A 19065-nucleotide genomic window follows, 5' to 3' on the forward strand; every position below is an offset into this window, starting at 1 on the left:
CTGAGTTAATTTCTTGCCTTCTTGTTGCTGAACGCAACAATGAGTTGTTATTGAAAAATTATGAAGCGCGCCCAGCTGGCACTACCCCATTTCCTGAAGTAAATGCGGCAAATTACCCCAGAAGAGGTAAATGGCAAGGTTTTAATAACAAGAAAAATTATGAGAGGAAAAAGAATTATATTCAAAAGAGAGGATCTCACCAGAAGTGGGATAAAGAAAGAAATATCGGGCAGAATAAATCAAAAGAGGATAAGTGTTTCCGTTGTGGTGGAAAGGGTCATTGGTCTCATACCTGTCGTACCCCAAGGCACCTAGTCGATCTTTACCAGGCATCTTTGAAAAAGGATGACAAAGGAAAGGAAACAAATTTTGTTTCCAATGATGCTGAAAATTTCACCATTCATTATGATGTATCTGATTTCTTTGAGGATCCTGAAGGGAATATTGGTCATTTGATTAATGATGGAATAGTTTAATATGTGAGATTGTTAAGTATCCATGTAAATAAATAATGTAAAGAATTTATTGTTAAGTTTTATTTTCTATGTATTTGAGTTTCAAATATGATGTATATAAATAATGAAATATCAATGTTTATGAATTTTAAAATCATTAAATATGTCATGTTTTAAAATAAAATTTTAGTATATGATATTATGTGCAGTATTTCTTAGAAAAATAATTCCGATCAAGTATTCAATTTAACTGTGCATACTGCTCATTTTATTTTTATTTTTTTTGAAGAAAATGACAAGGATATAGAATGAAGATGTATGCCTTGCGGATAGTGCAAGTTCACACACTATTCTCAAAAGTGATATATATTTTACCCATCTTGTGTCAAAAGAGGAATATGTTAATTCTATTATTGGCTCAGGCAATGTGATAGAAGGCTCCGGAAGAGTTATAATTTTGTTTCCTAGAGGAACAAAATTTATAATAAATAATGCACTATTATCTACCAAGTCTCTAAGGAACTTGTTGAGTTTCAAAGATATTCGCCGAAATGGATATCATGCTGAGACAATGAATGAAGAAAATCATGAGTATTTATGTATCACAACTCATGATTCAAATAAGAAAGTTATATTAGAAAAATTACCCTCACTTTCATCTGAATTGTATTATACCAAGATTAGTACAATTAAATCACATGCCATCGTAAATCAGAAGTTTACTAGCCCAAATGAATTCATAACTTGGCATGATAGATTGGGTCATTTGGGAACAACCATGATGAGGAGAATTATTGAAAACTCCCATGGACATTCACTAAAGAACCAGAAGATTTTTAAAACTAGTGAATTTTGTTGTGCTACATGTTCTCAGGGAAAGTTAATTTTAAGGCCATCACCAGTAAAGATTGGATTTGAGTCCCCTGAATTCCTAGAAAGGATTCAAGGTGATATATGTAGACCTATTCATCCACCATGTGGATTCTTTAGATATTTTATGGTCCTGATAGACGCATCTTCGAGATGGTCTCATGTGTGCTTATTATCTTCTCGCAACCTCATGTTTGCGAGATTACTGGCTCAAATGATTCGATTAAAAGCATAATTTCCAAAAAATCCAATTAAAGCAATTCGTCTTGATAATGCTGGTGAATTTACTTCCCAAACTTTTGATGCTTATTGTATGGTTAATGGAATAAGTGTTGAACATCCAGTAGTTTATGTTCACACACAAAATGGGTTAGCAGAATCACTTATTAAACGCATCCAATTAATTGCTAGACCCTTGCTTATGAGAACAAATCTCCCAACTTCGGTTTGGGGGCATGCTATTTTACATGTCGCAGCACTTATTCGTTTGAGGCCAACAAGTTACCATCAGTTCTCTCACATGCAATTAGCTTTTGGCCAGCAGCCAAATGTCTCCCATTTAAGAATATTCGGGTGTGCGATATATGTTCCCATTGCACCACCTAATCGCACCAAAATGAGACCCCAAAGAAAATTGGGGATATATGTTGGATATGATTCTCCCTCTATAGTGAGGTATCTTGAGATACAAACGGGAGATGTATTTAAAGCCCGATTTACGAATTGTCATTTTGATGAATCAAAATTTCTAACATTAGGGGGAGAGAATAAGCTTCTTGAAAAGGAACTTAATTGGAATGCGCCATCGTTGATGCATTTAGATCCTCGATCAGGGCAATGTGAACTAGAAGTTCAAAAGATTATACATTTGCAAAGAATAGCAAATGAATTGCCTGATGCATTTTCCGATACAAAGAGGATAACCAAATCTTATATACCAGCGGAAAATATCCCAATTCGAATTGATGTCCCAGTAGAACAAATAGCCACTGAAGCAAATACACGCCAGAAGCGTGGCAGGCCTGTCGGTTCCAAAGATAAAAATCCTCGAAAGAGAAAAGAGGTAAATAATATTCCTGTTGAAAAAGACATAGTAGAGATAACTGCAGTTGTCGAAAATTCTGATATAGTTTTAACACCAGTAGACGTTCAGGTACCTGAAAATTGTGAAAATGACGAGATCTCAATAAATTATGTCTTAACAGGAGAGAAATGGGACCGAAATAAGACAATTGTCAATGAAATATTTGCATATAATGTGGCATTAAATATCATGCATGAAAGTAAGGATCTTGAGCCAAGATCAGTCGAAGAATGTCGACAAAGGAATGATTGGCCAAAATGGAAAAAAAAGCTATGAAGGCTGAATTAGACTTACTTGCAAAACGTGAAGTCTTCGGACCTGTAGTCCGTACCCTAAAGATGTAAAACCTGTTGGATATAAGTAGGTATTTGTGAGAAAACGAAATGAGAAAAATAAAGTTGTGCGCTACAAAGCCTGACTTGTGGCACAAGATTTTTCACAAAGGCCCGGTATAGATTATGAAGAAACGTACTCCCCTGTAGTGGATGCGATAACATTGCGTTATTTGGTCAATTTATCTGCATATCATAAACTGCATATGCATTTAATAGATGTGGTAACAGCCTATTTATATGGCTCATTAGATCGGGATATCTATATGAAAGTCCCTGAATGACTAAAGATATCTAAACCATCCAATGAATATTCGCAAGGGTTATACTCAGTCAAATTGCAAAGATCTTTATATGGTCTAAAGCAATCTGGATGAATGTGGTATAATCGTCTTACTGAGTATTTGGCAAAAAACGGATTCAAGAATGATGATATCTACCCATGTGTTTTAATAAAGAAAACTACATCTGAGTTCATTATAATTGTTGTGTACGTTGATGATTTAAATATCATTGGGACTCCTGAAGAGATTCCAACAATTATAAAAACTCTAAAAGAAGAGTTTGAGATGAAAGATCTTGGAAAGACTAAGTTTTATCTCAGCCTGTAGATCGAGCATATAAAAAGTGGGATCTTTATTCATCAAACGACATACACAGGAAAGATCTTGAAAAGATTTTATATGGATAAGTCACATCCATTAAGTACCCCAATGATCGTAAGATCTTTGGATGTAGAGAAGGATCAATTCCTTCCTAAAGAAGAAAATGAAGATATCCTTGGTTCTGAAATACCATATCTTAGTGCCATTGGAGCGCTAATGTATCTTGCTAATAATACGCGACCTGGCATATTATTCGCAGTGAATTTACTAGCAAGGTATAGTTCCTCTCCAACCAGAAGACATTAGAGTGGAATCAAGCAAATCTTTCGATATCTTCATGGAACGGTTGATATGTGATTGTTTTATCCCTACGGATCCAAGTCACAACTAGTTGGATATGTAGATGCCGGATACTTATCTGATCCACACAAAGGGAGATCTCAAACAGGATACCTATTCACATATGGTGGTACAACTATATCATGGAGGTCCACGAAACAGTCGATAGCAGCAACCTCCTCTAATCATGCTGAAATACTAGCGATTTATGAAGCAAGTCGCGAGTGTTTTTAGCTCAAGAGTTTGATCCAATATATCCTGTCATCATGTGGACTGATTAATCATAAGATAGCTCCAACTGTCCTGTTTGAAGATAATACAGCATACATTGCTCAACTTAAAGGCGGATACATTAAAGGTGATAGAACAAAGCATATTTCTCCCAAATTCTTCTTCACTCATGATCTTCAAAATCAAGGGACAATTGATGTCCAACAGATCCGCTCAAGTGACAATCTGGTAGATTTATTCACAAAGTCACTCCCAAAATTTTCCTTTGAAAGATTGGTACATGAGATCGGGATGCGCCAATTTCGAGACATTAAATGATGTTGACAATAGGGGGAGACTGTACTCTTTTTTCCTTAGTCAGGTTTTTTTCCATTGGGTTTTTCTTGACAAGGTTTTTAATGAGGCAGTCCCCATCACAAAGGATATTATACTCTTTTTCCTTCACTAAGGTTTTTTCCCACTGGGTTTTTCTTTAGTAAGGTTTTAACGAGACAATAATCCTAAATGGTCATCCAAGGAGGAGTGTTGTGATAAAGATGGATGACCATGTTGGATTTCATTCTCAAAATTAAATGAATCTATTTACAATACAAGAGGCAATAAATAAAGGTTGAAAGTAACATCGCTTTACTTGTATAAATACCAATCATGCTTTTTACACACAAGCAATAAAGCAAATACTTCCTCTCTCTTTTCTTCTTATACAAAGCATTTCTTTACTTTTTTTCTTTATAAATTATTAATATATTATTAATATATTATTTTTATAGTAGTTTAATAGTGTTAGTAACTATTAATAATAGTATTTTTATTTATACTTTTATATTTGTTACATCTTTCTTATTTATTTATTTATTTATTTATTTATTTATTTATTTTACAACAAATATAAAACTTATCTTATAAAATACAATAAAAAGACAATCTATCCAATAAATGAAAGTCCAAATCTTAAAAATCCTAACGAGCTCTTTAAAAAGTTTGTTACTCCATCTGTATAGAATTCCAGAAGCTCGGAATTTGCACTTGGTGTTGACTTAGATTCTAGATTTGAGTGGTGTAGTAACATATGAGATATTTATAAGAGACCTGTGAAAATTTTAAACCGCCGCAAATTGGATGAGTGCGCTAGAAAATTAAAATCATCAAAACTTAAGATTTCTTTTAATAAAAGAAAGTTATTTTATTTTGATTTGACATTATTGAGTTAAGAAATTAACTAATATAATTGATAATGACAAATATTAAATTATTGGACTAATTATCCAATTAGTTGTTAATTATTTTAGTTGAGTGATGCAGGCCAAAAATCAATATACAACAGCAGCCCAATTGGATGAAAAATAAGAAACAAGGCTGGTGGGCTCCAAATCAATAAACAGCCCAAAAGGATTCAAAGCAATGAAATTAGATGGGCAAAAAAAAATCAAACAGGTTGCATTAATAATATCCGATCCAAGCCCGTGAGCAAGCAATTCTCTCTCATTTGCTTTCACCAAAAGTAACGTTCACCTTTTTTCTCTTGGTCAGAAATCAGAGAAGTAAGAGAAGACTTAGTTCCTAAACTAGTCACCGAAGAAGAAATAAAGAGAAGGTTAGGTAAGAAAGGTTGAGGTCTAATCAACCAAATCAAATCAAATCAAGCTAAGGCAAAGGTCAAAAGTAACACATTTTCTATTGCATGCATATTGCTTTCTTCTCCTCTTTCCAACTCTCTGCCAGTCCAAAATGGAGTACATGGGAAAGATGATCTCTGTTCTTCACTGATGTGCATCTACGGTCATAAGTGTGTCTTGGAGATCAAGTTATGTTTCAATGGCTAAGATATGGGTTTACCATTGAAAATATTTGTTTATACTTTTCTATGGCTTTTGGTCAACAAAAAAGAGTCAGAACCACAACTTATAATTTGGGGATTAATTGAAAAGTGACATGGTGAGTTGGTGAAGCACATTGCTCAATGATTGACCTAGGAGAGAGCAACTCGACAACATGCAAGGAAATACAAAAGAAGATTTCTCATCATTCAGAAGCCAAGGAGAGAAAACCAGTGTTCTTGAGGTGTATGTTCTGAGAAGAGCTCTTTAAAGAAGTTCATCTACTTGGACAGTGCTTCAATTCCTAGTCAAAGGAGCATTCCGTCAGAATGAAGAACTGAATCAGAGGCTAGCAAATCTGGTTTATCACATAGCAAAGAGGCTGTTGAAGCACTAATCTCCTTCACATTTCTTACAAGACAACAGTCAAAATTTGATTGTCATAGTTTTTGTTTTCGAACAAAACATCAATCCACATTTGATTCGTGTTTCAATTCCAATTTGAATTCACTTAAACAATAACTCTAATTTTTTTTAACCAGTAGTTGTAGTTCTAGCGGTTGACTCAATTTTTTCAATTTTTTTTCATTATTAAGAATCTTTTTTCATTATTAAGAAAGGGTAACGAAGATAAAATACGAGCTTCTTTTATAGCAATCGTAATTAATCGTTGTTGTTTTAAGGTCAATCTATTCACCCGTCTAGATAATATTTTCGGAATATGAGTGTGTAACTTGTTCTAATTGATCTTATTACAAATACAGAACAAAAATAAAGGATTTGTCATCTTGATAGAGATGGTTTTACCCCGTCAGATATTATTTTCTAGTATCTAGAGCACGGAATATATAAAATAGATTTTATAAAGTATTAGAACTATGATTCATACTTAGTATTTCGACCTCGCAACCGGACTTTAATAAATTTTTATTATAAGATATGTAAGTTAGAATAAATAAAAAAATTTTGATTCTTTCAAATAAAATTGCCACTGTTTGTCTTCTTCCAAGTGCAGGATAACCCCAAAGAGTTGCAGGTTTTTTTTTTACCAATTGGGGCCCTACCTTCACCATCCCATGGGGATGATCTACAGGGTTCATAACTACTCCTCTTACTACAGAACGCTTACCTAGCCAACATTTAGATCCGGCTCTACCTAAAGTTTTCTGGTTTACCCCAATATTCCCCACTTGTCCGACTGTTGCTGAGCAGTTTTTTTATATCAAACGGACCTCCCCAGAAGATAATTTTAATGTGACCGATTTTTTCTCTTTTGCAATCAGTTTTGCTACAGCACCTGCTGCTCTAGCTAATTGTTCACCCTTTCCGAATGTGATTTCTATGTTATGTATGGCCGTGCCTAAGGGCATATCGGTTGAAGTGGATTCTTCTTTTTGATCAATCAAAACCCCTTTCCAAATTGTACAAGCTTCTTCCAAAGCATATGGCTTTCTGGATGTAACAGATTGTAATTTACTTTTCAATGTTTATCTTTCTGTAATTTTTTGAGGTAAAAAGTTGAATGAAAGAGTCATTGAAAGAGCCTAAGAGTGAAAAGATGCAGAAAGATACACATGAGTGAAAAGCCTAGAATAATTTCAGATTTCTTTAGGTTAAGTCTGTGTCTTGTATCTTGTACCTATGAGGTACCCATTTTTTAGTTGGGTTAGCACTAAGAGTGAATAATTAGGTATTAGCATAACCAAGTCAAATTAGGTTAGAATTTGAGTGTGAAAGGATTGTGTCAATCCTGTGGAATTGGTGTATGTAATACTTTAACTATAGTGGAAATTCCACCACTGTTGTAGTAAAGACTGGATGTAGGTTGTATTGCACAAGGCAACCGAACCAGGATACATGATGGTATCAGCTTTTCTCATCCCTACTCTGTTCTGTTTTCTGATATTCACGAGATAAAATGAAATTGTCTCATAATTTTTTCGTTGCTGAGTTCAAATAGATTCAGATTGCAAGTGTGTTTTAAAAGAGTTATTTCATTAAAGTAAAAGAAGGTCATAGATTCAATCCTCTCTTCTCTAAGCCTTCTACAACCTTCAAACATCGATCATAAATTTTTTTTTAAATAAATTAAGAAAATTAGATTTGAACTAAAATAGTATTTTATAATAAATAGATTTAATTAACAGTAAAATTATACTTCTAAAGAAATTATTTAGCAACAATTTTTTATTGATAACTTTATATAAGATTGCACTATATATATATATAGTTAATTATTACACATGATATACTTTTTCTGGAACGAAGGATATGTATATAATATAAACCAAGAGTGGTAATTAACATGAGAAGGAAAGCATATACATACATATATAGCACATACATGCATCACAATCTCATCAATTATATTCATTTTTAAATGTTACTACAATATAATGTGTTTGAATAATGCACCTAGGTGTTGAATAAAGGTATATCTTTTTGAAAGGAAAACTAATTAAGAGTGGATGAACATCATATAAAATTTGCAAGAATCTTTGGAAGCAAATAATCTGAGACAATATGGTTCGTCTTCTCTGTGGGGTGGAAGGCATCCCAAAAGACATATTTGGAGGCATCAGTGCATGTAAGTGGATTCTGGTCACTGCATAAGTAGCTCATTTCAAATGTTCCTGTTGAACAACATGCTTTCTCTACCTCCTCATATCCTGAAATATAATAATATGGCCATTATGAGAAGGAAAAAAAAGTTATTTAGTGGTGTAACTTTTTTTTTTTTTTGTACAGGTAGTGTTTTAGAGATATAATTATTTATGTGTATTTTTTTATTTATTTAAATTTTTGAAAAAAAAAGCATAACATGGGATTAAAATTTCTATGACTTAAAAGTCTAAATTTCAATATTTATTAATTCTAAAAGAAAAAAAATTATGCAAAATTCACGCAAAATTAGAAAAAAAACTGTATAAGAAAAAAAAGATATAATTATTCATGTATTTTTTGTTTATTAACTTAAATTTTTAGAAATATAATATTATGACATAGTGTAATGATACTACTTAAACTTAGTTTATCATCTCAATTTTAGGGATAATATTATAGTATTAGAAAAATTTCATATATAGATAAATTCATGAGTGTTTTTTTTTTCCATTCTTGGGTAAATTCATAGTTAAAGATTTCAGCTTTATGGGGCCTTGCCTAGCAATTTTATTGGACTCTCTCTTAGTTTTGGCAAGTTCTAAGTTTTTGTTAAAGATGTACTACTTAAAATTAAAAATAAAATTTCAAAAGGTTAAGTTTAATGCACTTATATTAATACACTAAAAATTTATTTATTTTTACTATTAACTAGTTTTCTTAGTTAAATTTTAATTTTAACAAAAATTTATTGGCATGTTATTGCTTGTATTTACAGCAGAATACCACTTTTATTCTCTTGTACAACAGAAAAAAAAAATTATGATGATGAATCTCAATTAACTAACTTACGGTTACAGCACAAATTACAAAATTTAAAATAACGTAAAAATCCAATTAAAAAATTTTAAATTATTAAAAATTAATTATAAATTTAATAAAATTATAAGAACTTTGGGAATAATTTAACATTTAAATTACTCTTAAAAAGCAAAATAACTAAATCCTTATAATAAATCAAATATAGTAGTCTCAATCAAGAGTTACAGGGGTGGACCTCAGTTAGGTATAATGCATTTAGTATGCAATTAATTCAAATTGGATGCTTGTAATTATTTAATTTATTCTCACACGTCAGAGACGAAATTTTGAAGGCAGATCAGATATTATTTTTGATAATGAAGTATTATACTGTTTAGATTTTTTTTTTTTTGGTTGGTGGCTACTATATCTTGTTTAGATTGACTGAAAATGATGAAGAAAATAGAAAAATTTTATGTTTAATTCAAGATCATCCATAAAAAAATTTTCCCACAAGTCAAACGAATATGAAAGAAAATATATAGTATAAAAGGTGAAAAGGATTATAATATTATTCTTAATTTCAATATATAAAACAAAAATATCTTTTAAAATAAGTCATTCCAATTTTTAATCACTTTCATTCCTAATTATTTAAACATGAACAGAGAGAAAATCTAAAAAAAATGAGAGAAATTTTTTGTCCTGTTCTCTTTTTTAAATTTTTTTTCCTCATATTTTATCTTTAAACTTTAAATATAATAAAACATGTTTCTCAACAAAATAAATCAAAGAAAACATATGAGAGAACCATACCATATGTGGAGGGCCTTTTAATGATATCATCAAGTATGTCATATGCATTTGCTGAAATTGCTTTCAATTGTGGCAGTTCCCTATTAAGCTTTGAGATCAAATTCTCCAACTTGGCATTAAACCCCAAAGCCACATTGTTATATTTTTCATTGCAAGCATGATCACCAAAGATATTTGTAGCCCTCTCCAATGGGAGACACCCCATAGGAACAAGGCCAGTTATGGATAATTTTCTTGCTCCAAGTGCATACAATTCCCTAATGAAATTCTCAGCAATTCCCAATAGAAAATCTTGGTATTGTGTAACTGTGAATTGAGCTCTTCTAGTTGGGAAAATGTAATAGTTCTCAAGAAAATCATTGGTTCCTAAGCTCATAAGATATAAAGCTTCTCTTATGATATGATTTGCCTTCTCTACTCCAAGATGCTCTCTCAATTTTACTTGGTACTCCTTGTAGAACTCCAATTCTTTCCACAATGGTATTACATTCTGTAAGATAATAATATGGGTTAAGTATGATTTTAGTTTTTAAGATTTAGACAAAAAATTTTATGTGTTTTCAATTTTTTTTGTATTTAAATTTGTTCCTAAAGTTCAATTTAATTTTAAAATCGTCTTTTATCCTCGCCCCTACCTCATGTCCTTAGCTTGTCATCTTCAAGGAGGTGGTGGTGGTCGTTGTGTTCTTCGCGTTTTTAGCATCACCGTCACGCCTCTCTTTTCCTTTCCTCTTTGTCCTTTGCCGTTCTGACTTACTGTCACCACCACCATATAAGTCTACCGTCATTGTCATCACAGGCAAGTTAAGATTCAAATTTCTAATTCTTGTTCTTATTTATCACCATCTCTAATTTTCGAATTCATCACAAATTCTGCGGCTGAGTTAATAGAAAATTTTGTAGAACATGGGTAGTGATGTTCTTGTTCTTGTTTCTGGATTTTTTTTTGGTTTTTTTGTTTTTGTGAGAAATTGAAAAAAGAACAAGATGCTTGTTGTTCTTGTTAATGTCTAATTTTTCTGTTAATGTTTGTTTTGAGGAAGATGATGATTTTCTTTGTTTGTTGAAGTGGTTTTGTTGAATTGTTGTTTTGGTTTTGATATATTTAAGACTGTTGTTGAATGTTGAGTTTTTTTGTATTCATGAATAGATGGCGATGGAGTGGTCGTGGGTTGGGAGGTGGTGAGAAGAGAAAAATGGGTGTTTAGCGGTGGTTGTATTGGTAATAATGTGAAGAATAGATGATGGTGGTGGTGAGAAGAGAAAGAAAGGATATCTTTGTTATTTAAAAATTAATTTGCCCAAAAAGATGATTTTAAAATTATGTTAAACCTTAGAAATGATTTTATTTACAAAAAATATTAAAGATAAAAAAATTTCAGCCTAAATCATAGAGACTAAAATTATATTTAATCCTAATCATATTGACATGAATTATTATTAATAATAATTAATTAGTTGACAGTAAAAATAGTAATAATTTTAAAATTTTATTATGAATTTGATATTTTGTATAAAATATTATTTTATTTTATTTGACTTATATAAGGTCCTTGTATATTATTTTGATGAGACTAATTTCAAGAATTTCAAGTTTGCATTATTGTCTTCTAATTCTATACATATATATGTAGTTCAATCCAAATTTGGATTGAACATTTTGTTAAAAATTACTTTTAGTTTATTCAAAACTGGATTTAGTTGTTCATTTGAATTAAAAAAAAGATTTAAATTAAAAAGTCTAGTTGGTTTAAGTAAAAAAGTGAGAATGAGAATGTTTACTTTCTTTTTTTTTTATTTTACTAATGTGATAAAATATTTCTCGTAATGCTCTCCGACTATGCATGCATGAATGGATTTTTTATTTTTATTAATATCTAACATGATAAAATAAAAGGCATGAATTAAAATAATAATTTACTCTTACGATCTTTCTTTTTGTTAGTTGAAAAAAAAAACTAAAGATGCACTTCCAAGTACATGAGAAGATTCTCAAGAATTTTCACTTTCATAGACAAGAAAACAAAACCAAAAAAACACATGCACCACTTAATTGGGTAAAGACACTTAAATTATTCTGACACGAATTATTTTTATTTTTATTTTTATACTATAATAACTAACATAAAAGTGACACAATTCATTCTTTCTTTAAAAAACAAAAATGATGATGATCTCTTTTAGACCATGCACTATACTTCCCAATTAGTACATCATAAGATTCTTCTTATTAAATTATAATTCCACCTTATTAATTATTTTCAAAATAGAACAAAATCAATTTCTTTCTGTCTTATTTCTTTTATAGGTAACTTCAAATAATAATTCCATTTTATTAATTATTTTTTCATAACCAAAAACAGAACAAAATCAAATTTTTTTCTGTCTTATTTCTTTTATAAGTAAAATTTATTTTTTATTTTTAAAATTTGTCAAAAATTTAAAAAATATTTTAAATTTATTTTTAACTTTGTCCCAAAATTATTTTATTTACATAAAATATATTTCTAGTAGCTAAAATTTTAAAACGTTTAAGACTAATCTAATAATAATCCACGGCAACTATATCTAATTTACTTGTATTGAAGATTATTGTTGTGAAATTTTAGCTGAATTTGTCCTAAAATTTTTAAAATTTATCCGCTAAGAATATATTCGATACAAAGAAAAAAATTTTAGAATAAAATTGAAATAAAATAATATTTAATGATATTTTTAAAATTTATTGTAAATTTTCGAGATAAAAAATATATTTTTACCTTTGATTATGTTTCATAATTAATATATATTTTTAATTTTTTAATTAAAAAATTTTAGATATATAATTAATTAATAATCACCATATTTATATGAATATAAGAAATATTTAGTGTATAAATAATATAAGTATATTTGAATAATTATATTATATATACACAAAAAATCAATAATTTATATAAAAATATATTAAAATATAAAATATATATTAAAAATAAATTAAATAATATATATAAATATATTATAACTGGTCTAGGAATTGATTTTTTTAAATAAAAGTTCACATACAATTATTTTTATTTAAAATTAATAATAAAAAATTATTAAATAATTTGATAAGTTTAATTAAATTATTATCTAACCATTTTTTATTATCAATTTTAATATATTTTTATTTAAATTATTGTTTATTTTTACTGTTAGCTTTATGTTTTATGTAAAGAAAACTGTATTTGCAAGTTCTCCTTCCATCGATTTTTTATGTGTAGCGGACTCATCTTTTTATTATTGAAAGAAAAAAAATGGAAGCATACTTACAAGAACATGAGAAGTAGCATTATCATATCCGGTTCCAGCAGAAGCAAAACAAACACCAGTGGCAAAATCTTCAATGTTATATGCAGGATCCAAGTACGCCGGAACTGAACTTTTCACCCCCAACGCCTCCGCGAGGAAATCCGGCGGAACCCTTCCGTTACTGAATCTTCCTGTTGGTTGTCCCCCTTCAAAGTCACGCCCATATGGCCTGAAATTGCTCTTCAGAACCGTCGCTATCATGTTGTTGTTTCCCGAATCCACCGTTGAATCTCCGAAGACTATCACTGCTGGAACGTTACTACTGTTTGCCTCCGAGGTTGGAATGGTAACCATAATCGTTAACAATCCCGAGAGTGGTAGCCATGACAATGCCAGGTACGTTATGCGCACCATGTGTTTGGTAAATTGTTTCGTCACTGTCTTGCGCATGCGACGACTCCTTTAATTTTTGAGTCAATGTGGGAGAAGAATTTGAGCTACCATACCAATGTATATCATTTATAAATGGTGGCAGATCATTATTAGGAGAAATATTAGGGAACTAACTTTTTTTTCACTCATCAGGTAATTTTTAAAATTATTTTATTTCTTAAATTCTAAATTTTAAACCATAAATTTTTTTTTAGATCTTAAATTATAAACTCTGAAAAAATTGACTAATATTTAATTTTGATACACTGATAATGTAAAGCATTTTACATAGTTCAAAAGTAATACACAACGTATAAAATTACTTTACACTGATAATATATTAAAATTAAATTTATATTTTTTTCTATATTATTATTATTATTATTATTATTATTATTATTATTATTATTATTATTATTATTATTACATACATGTGAATGAGTGATTAATTAAATGAGTAGAGAAAGGTTGGTGAGGGGTTTTTAATTGACTGGTTTTTCACTTTTTCTTTAGTGAATAGGTGCACGGTAGATGTTGAAGAACTCAAACAATCTTGATAGTTTCGTTATAGTAACAACACGTTTAACTTTTAATGGGTGTTTAGTTCGTCAATACTCATATTTATTTAACCTTTATCCTACTTTTAGGAAACTTAAAATAAATGAATTGTAATTAAACTTTTTTTAAGCACGTGTGAAATGTTTAATTAAGTTATTGTGGGTTATGCGACGTGCTGATAAGCATAAAATAAATGGCGTTTTAGTTTTTTTTTTTTTTTAATGAGAGTTTTAAAGCGACGATTAAGTTAAGATCTTTATTAATGTGTGATACTTGTACAACAGGATGTCCTTTTTTTTGCCTTTACTACTTCTGTTCTGTTTTTCTTTCTAATTTACTTCTTATTCCCAGGAATTCGTCTTCGTATAAGGATCCAAAGGCATTACTTTTGTTATGTTCGTGTTCTTTTTTTTATTTTTTTAAAGTTAGAAAAAAGACTCGAACTCGCGGTCTCTAAGTGAGTATGGAAAGACTATATTATTTAAGTTATAATTCGTTGGTTTATATTCGTGTTTTTTGTTATTTATATATATATATTTTAATTTCATCTATGTTATTAATTTTGTCAAAGATGATATTTGAGGAGGAAGGTAATAGAGGAAAAGTGGAAGAATAACATAAAGGGCATTTTTATTTGTTCGTTTTCAGGTGTGGTTTTGTGTCTCGATAAACACTTAAAAAATCATGTGAGAATTACATGTCATCAATGGCTTCGATGGCGTTATGTACATTGTGTCATTATCAAACGGTTGGTTGTTACTTGTTACATCCTTTAATTAATTAATTAAGGCCATGTTTTGTACACAATTAAATTTTAGTAGAGAAAAATATTTAAGGGAACAATTATTGAAGGCATAATAATTATTATGAGATTCTTATCTTATATTCTCCAGATTTTGTTGTCTCATGCATTTGGCATGAACCAGCAGCCAGAAGACAGGTGCAAAGTTATGTTTCTCCAAGATATTTATTTATTATTTTTATAAAATAATAGTGAAACAACTTGATAGATGAAGACAACTTGCATAGTATCATGTCCATCTGAATTGGTTGATCAATGACTCGAATTGGTTTGCATTTGCACTTTGGTGTAAATTCAGGTGCAGTCGACTTCACGTGAAGTTGATAATTGAGAGTCGTTAGATGAAAATTTAGTCAAATCAGTCAAATCATTTAACGGCTCTCAACTATCAACTTCATGTAAAGTGCATCTGAGTTTTCACTTTGCCCTTTTGTAGAGAGGAAGAAAGAAGGGCCAGCGTGGCATCATCTATTTGTTGAGTCGCTAGTGAAAAGAAGTCAAGAGATTATTATGGTGTTCATAGTTTAATGTTGGAGATTATAATAGAGCAACTTGAACTTCATGGACCAAATCGATGCAAGGCGTAAATTTAAGTGAGAACTTTAAAAATTTAGTCAATTATTTTTGCCGATATTTAACAGAAGTTAATAATGATAATTCTGTTAACGAAAAAAGTATTTAAATTATTGCCGTAGAATGATAAGAGTCAAATGACAATAATTATGTTGATACCCGTCGTATTTAATGTCAAATATATAGAAAATTGTTTTCATGATTTAAGTAAATTTTTTATTTACATTTTTAAGTAAAAAATTAGATTCAATTTCTATAAATGAAAAATTAAGGAAAAATTACATTTGTAAGAATTAGTCAAGTAGATTTATTGGTAGTTCAAATAAAGAAGTTTTTTTTTTTTATTTGACATCGATCATTTGAAGTTTTTAAATAAATTAAAGAAAATTAGATTTAAACTTGTTTCATAAGTTTGGATTTGAAGGGGCTGGCTAAGGTACTATTAGATCACTGCTTGCTGTTAGTGCACCATCTGAATAAGTTGACTGAGGTCCTAAATCTTGTAAGATTTTAGATGCTTGGTTGGCAAATGAGAATTTTTGTAATACGGTGTAGCAGGAGTGGAGGAAGATTGGCTATGGTGATGTTCTTGAGAAATTGAAGGAACTTAGAAAACCGTTGCGAAGTTAGAGTAAAGAAAGATTCGGCCATATTGAGAAAACAATAGAGAGACTTGAATTGGAAGCAATTATCTATATTTAAATGAAAAAGTATAGGTAAACAATAAAAATATTAAATAATATGAATAATGGATATATAATGTTTAATTTACTAGGTGTACGGATGGATATCGTGATATTAAGATTTATGTGGGTAATTTAGGAATGTAGTGTGCTTTTACTTTACTTTATTGGACTAATTTTAGAATTCATTTTTCACATTGTTCACAAAAATCATTGCTTACCTAGTAAAGTCTTATTTAAATTTACTGCTAGTATGGATAGAAATACAAAATTTTTTTATGCTAGGCAAATTCGACAAGGAGAAGAAAGATGATAGATGAAGTGAGGATTGAAGAAAAATATTTTCATGGTCCGAAAAGGATTAAAGGTGAAGTGAGGAAGTTTTTTAGAAGATGGTATTTAGAGGAACAATTCATAAATATAAGCTTTGATGAAATTAGGGGTGGCAAACGGGCCTTAATCCGCCGGGCCGGCCCGCATAAACCGCTAAAAAAGGCGGGTTGGGCTGGAAATTTGGGACTGCCGAAAGACAAAAGCCCGTCTAATCCAAACCGTTTAAACCGTGGACTTTGGCGGGCTTTGGCGGGGCGGGGTGGACTTCCCCAGCGGGCTGAATCTTTTTTTTTGGCTGAACCCATCAACCCAGACCCAGAAGTCCAGAACCCATGAACCCACCCACCCACCCGACCCGACCCAATCCCATTCCCCAACGAAACGGCCGAAACCCTAAGTCCCTAATGAATCCCCATTCCCAATCCCTAATCCCTAATTCCAGAGTTGCAGGTTGCAGCTGCCTCAGCCTCACTCTCACTCCTCAGTTCCCCGTCAGTACTCACTACTCAGTCGTCTCGTCTCCAGTCTCCTCGACGGCTCTCAGCCTCTCACTCGGTGAGTCGGTTCCTCACTTTCTCAGTTCCTCAGTTCCTCACCGTCAGTTTCTCAGTTCCTCACCGTCACTCTCAGTCTCTCACTCAGTCATCCTCAGCTCGACAGCTCCTCACCGTCACTCTCAGTCTCTCACTTCCATCGTCCACCGACCTCAGCTCGAACTTCAGAGTTCCGTCCTCACCCCTGACGGTCACTGAGTCGGAGTCAGTTCCTCACCGTCGATCTTCGGTCGTCGTGGCATACTGCGTTATAGCCACCGCTGCTGCTCCGTCTGCCGTCGTCGCTGCTGCCTGCTGGTCTCGGTCCTGGGCTCCTGGGTCTTGTGACTTGTCCTCTGACTCTACTGGTCTCGCTCTCGGTCGCTGCTCCACGCTCTGGGTCTTGTGTTTTCTGCTGTTTGATATAGGTAAATTAGGGTTGATATTTGGTTGAGTTTTGATTATGGTTGAGTTTTGATGATGGTTGATAATGGTTGATATTTGCCTATTTGGTTAAATCTGATGCAGATTCAGAAATTGTTTCTTATTTTTTGTGTTGTTTGATAATGGTTGAGTTTTGAATACGGTTGATAATTGTTTATTGTTGGTTAAATAATTGAATCTAATGCTGATTTAGAAATTGTTTCTTATTTTTTGTGTTGTTTGATAATGGTTGTGTTTTGAATACGGTTGATAATGGTTGATTGTTAGTTTCTTATTTTTTGTGTTGTTTGATAATGGTTGAGTTTTGAATACGGTTGATAATGGTTGATTGTTAGTTAAATACTTGAATCTGATGAAGATTTAGAAATTATTTCTTATTTTTTGTGTTGTTTAATAATGGTTGAGTTTTGAATATGGTTGATAATGGTTGATTGTTGGTTAAATACTTGAATCTGATGCAGATTCAGAAATTGTTTCTTGTTTTTTGTGTTGTTTCATAGTGGTTGAGTTTTGATTATGGTTGATAATGGTTGATTGTTGGTTAAATACTTGAATCTGAGGCTGTGATGAGTAAATACTTTTATTTCAGGAAATATGAATTCTGAAACTGTGAGTAACCTTGTTACTACTAGAGTTGGTTCTGAGGCTGCTCCGGTCGAGGTTGATGAACCTAGTTCGAAAAGGCTGAGACCAGCAACCTCCGATGTTTGGAATTTTTTCAAAAAGCTCGGTCCAGATAAGGATGGAGTAGAACGTGCTGAGTGTAAAGGATGCAAGAAAGTGTTTAAAGCTGGAGGTAAGCGATATGACACTTCTACTATAAAACGGCATCTTGATAGTTGTACTCAAATTAAGCATAAAGATATTGCTCAGACTATAGCAGAATTGTAACTTAAAATGGGTTCACTTAAGATTGATTCAGGAGTGGCTAGAGATATGTTTGCTGGGTATGTAGTTCCTGGGGATAAGCCTTTTAATATGGTTGATGATAGGAGATTTAGAAATTGGGTGAAATATATTAGTCCAACTTTAAAACTTCCTTCTAGGAATACGGTTAAGGCTGACATAGTGAAAGTTCACAAGAGAGAAGCTGCGAAACTTAAAAAAATTTTAGTTTCCATTCCAAATAAAATTTGCTTAACATCTGATCTTTGGACTTCCAGTACCAATGAGGGGTTTATATGTTTGACTGCACATTTTGTTGATGAGAACTGGAAATTACAGAGTAAAATTTTCAATTTTTGTCATATGCCTCCTCCTCACACAGGATTTGAGTTGTCTTCTAAAATCTTTACGCTTTTGACTGAATGAAAAGTTGATAAAAAGATTTTTTTTCATTACTTTGGATAATGCTTCTTCTAATGATACTTGTGTTGAACACTTGAAAAGTACTTTGGATGTGGATGGTTCATTGTTGTGTGGTGGTGAATTCTTTCATGTCCGTTGCTCTGCTCATATTTTAAATCTTATTGTCCAAGATAGA

The 19065-nt window shown here is 31.4% G+C and overlaps 1 protein-coding gene across 1 annotated transcript; it reads right to left on the reverse strand.

Annotated features, from left to right (window-relative positions):
- Positions 1-8005: 8005 nt before the first annotated feature.
- LOC130941808 (GDSL esterase/lipase At4g26790-like) lies at positions 8006-13729 on the reverse strand. The gene is made up of 3 exons (XM_057870407.1): positions 13246-13729; positions 9952-10441; positions 8006-8402 (listed from the first exon to the last, which is right to left on the reverse strand). Exons 1-3 carry the CDS (start codon positions 13672-13674, stop codon positions 8209-8211), a joined length of 1113 nt encoding a protein of 370 aa, XP_057726390.1. The 5' UTR covers positions 13675-13729; the 3' UTR covers positions 8006-8208.
- Between the last annotated feature and the right edge of the window lie 5336 nt (positions 13730-19065).

Source organism: Arachis stenosperma, chromosome 7 (assembly GCF_014773155.1).
Source record: "Arachis stenosperma cultivar V10309 chromosome 7, arast.V10309.gnm1.PFL2, whole genome shotgun sequence".
Lineage (NCBI taxonomy): Eukaryota > Viridiplantae > Streptophyta > Magnoliopsida > Fabales > Fabaceae > Arachis > Arachis stenosperma.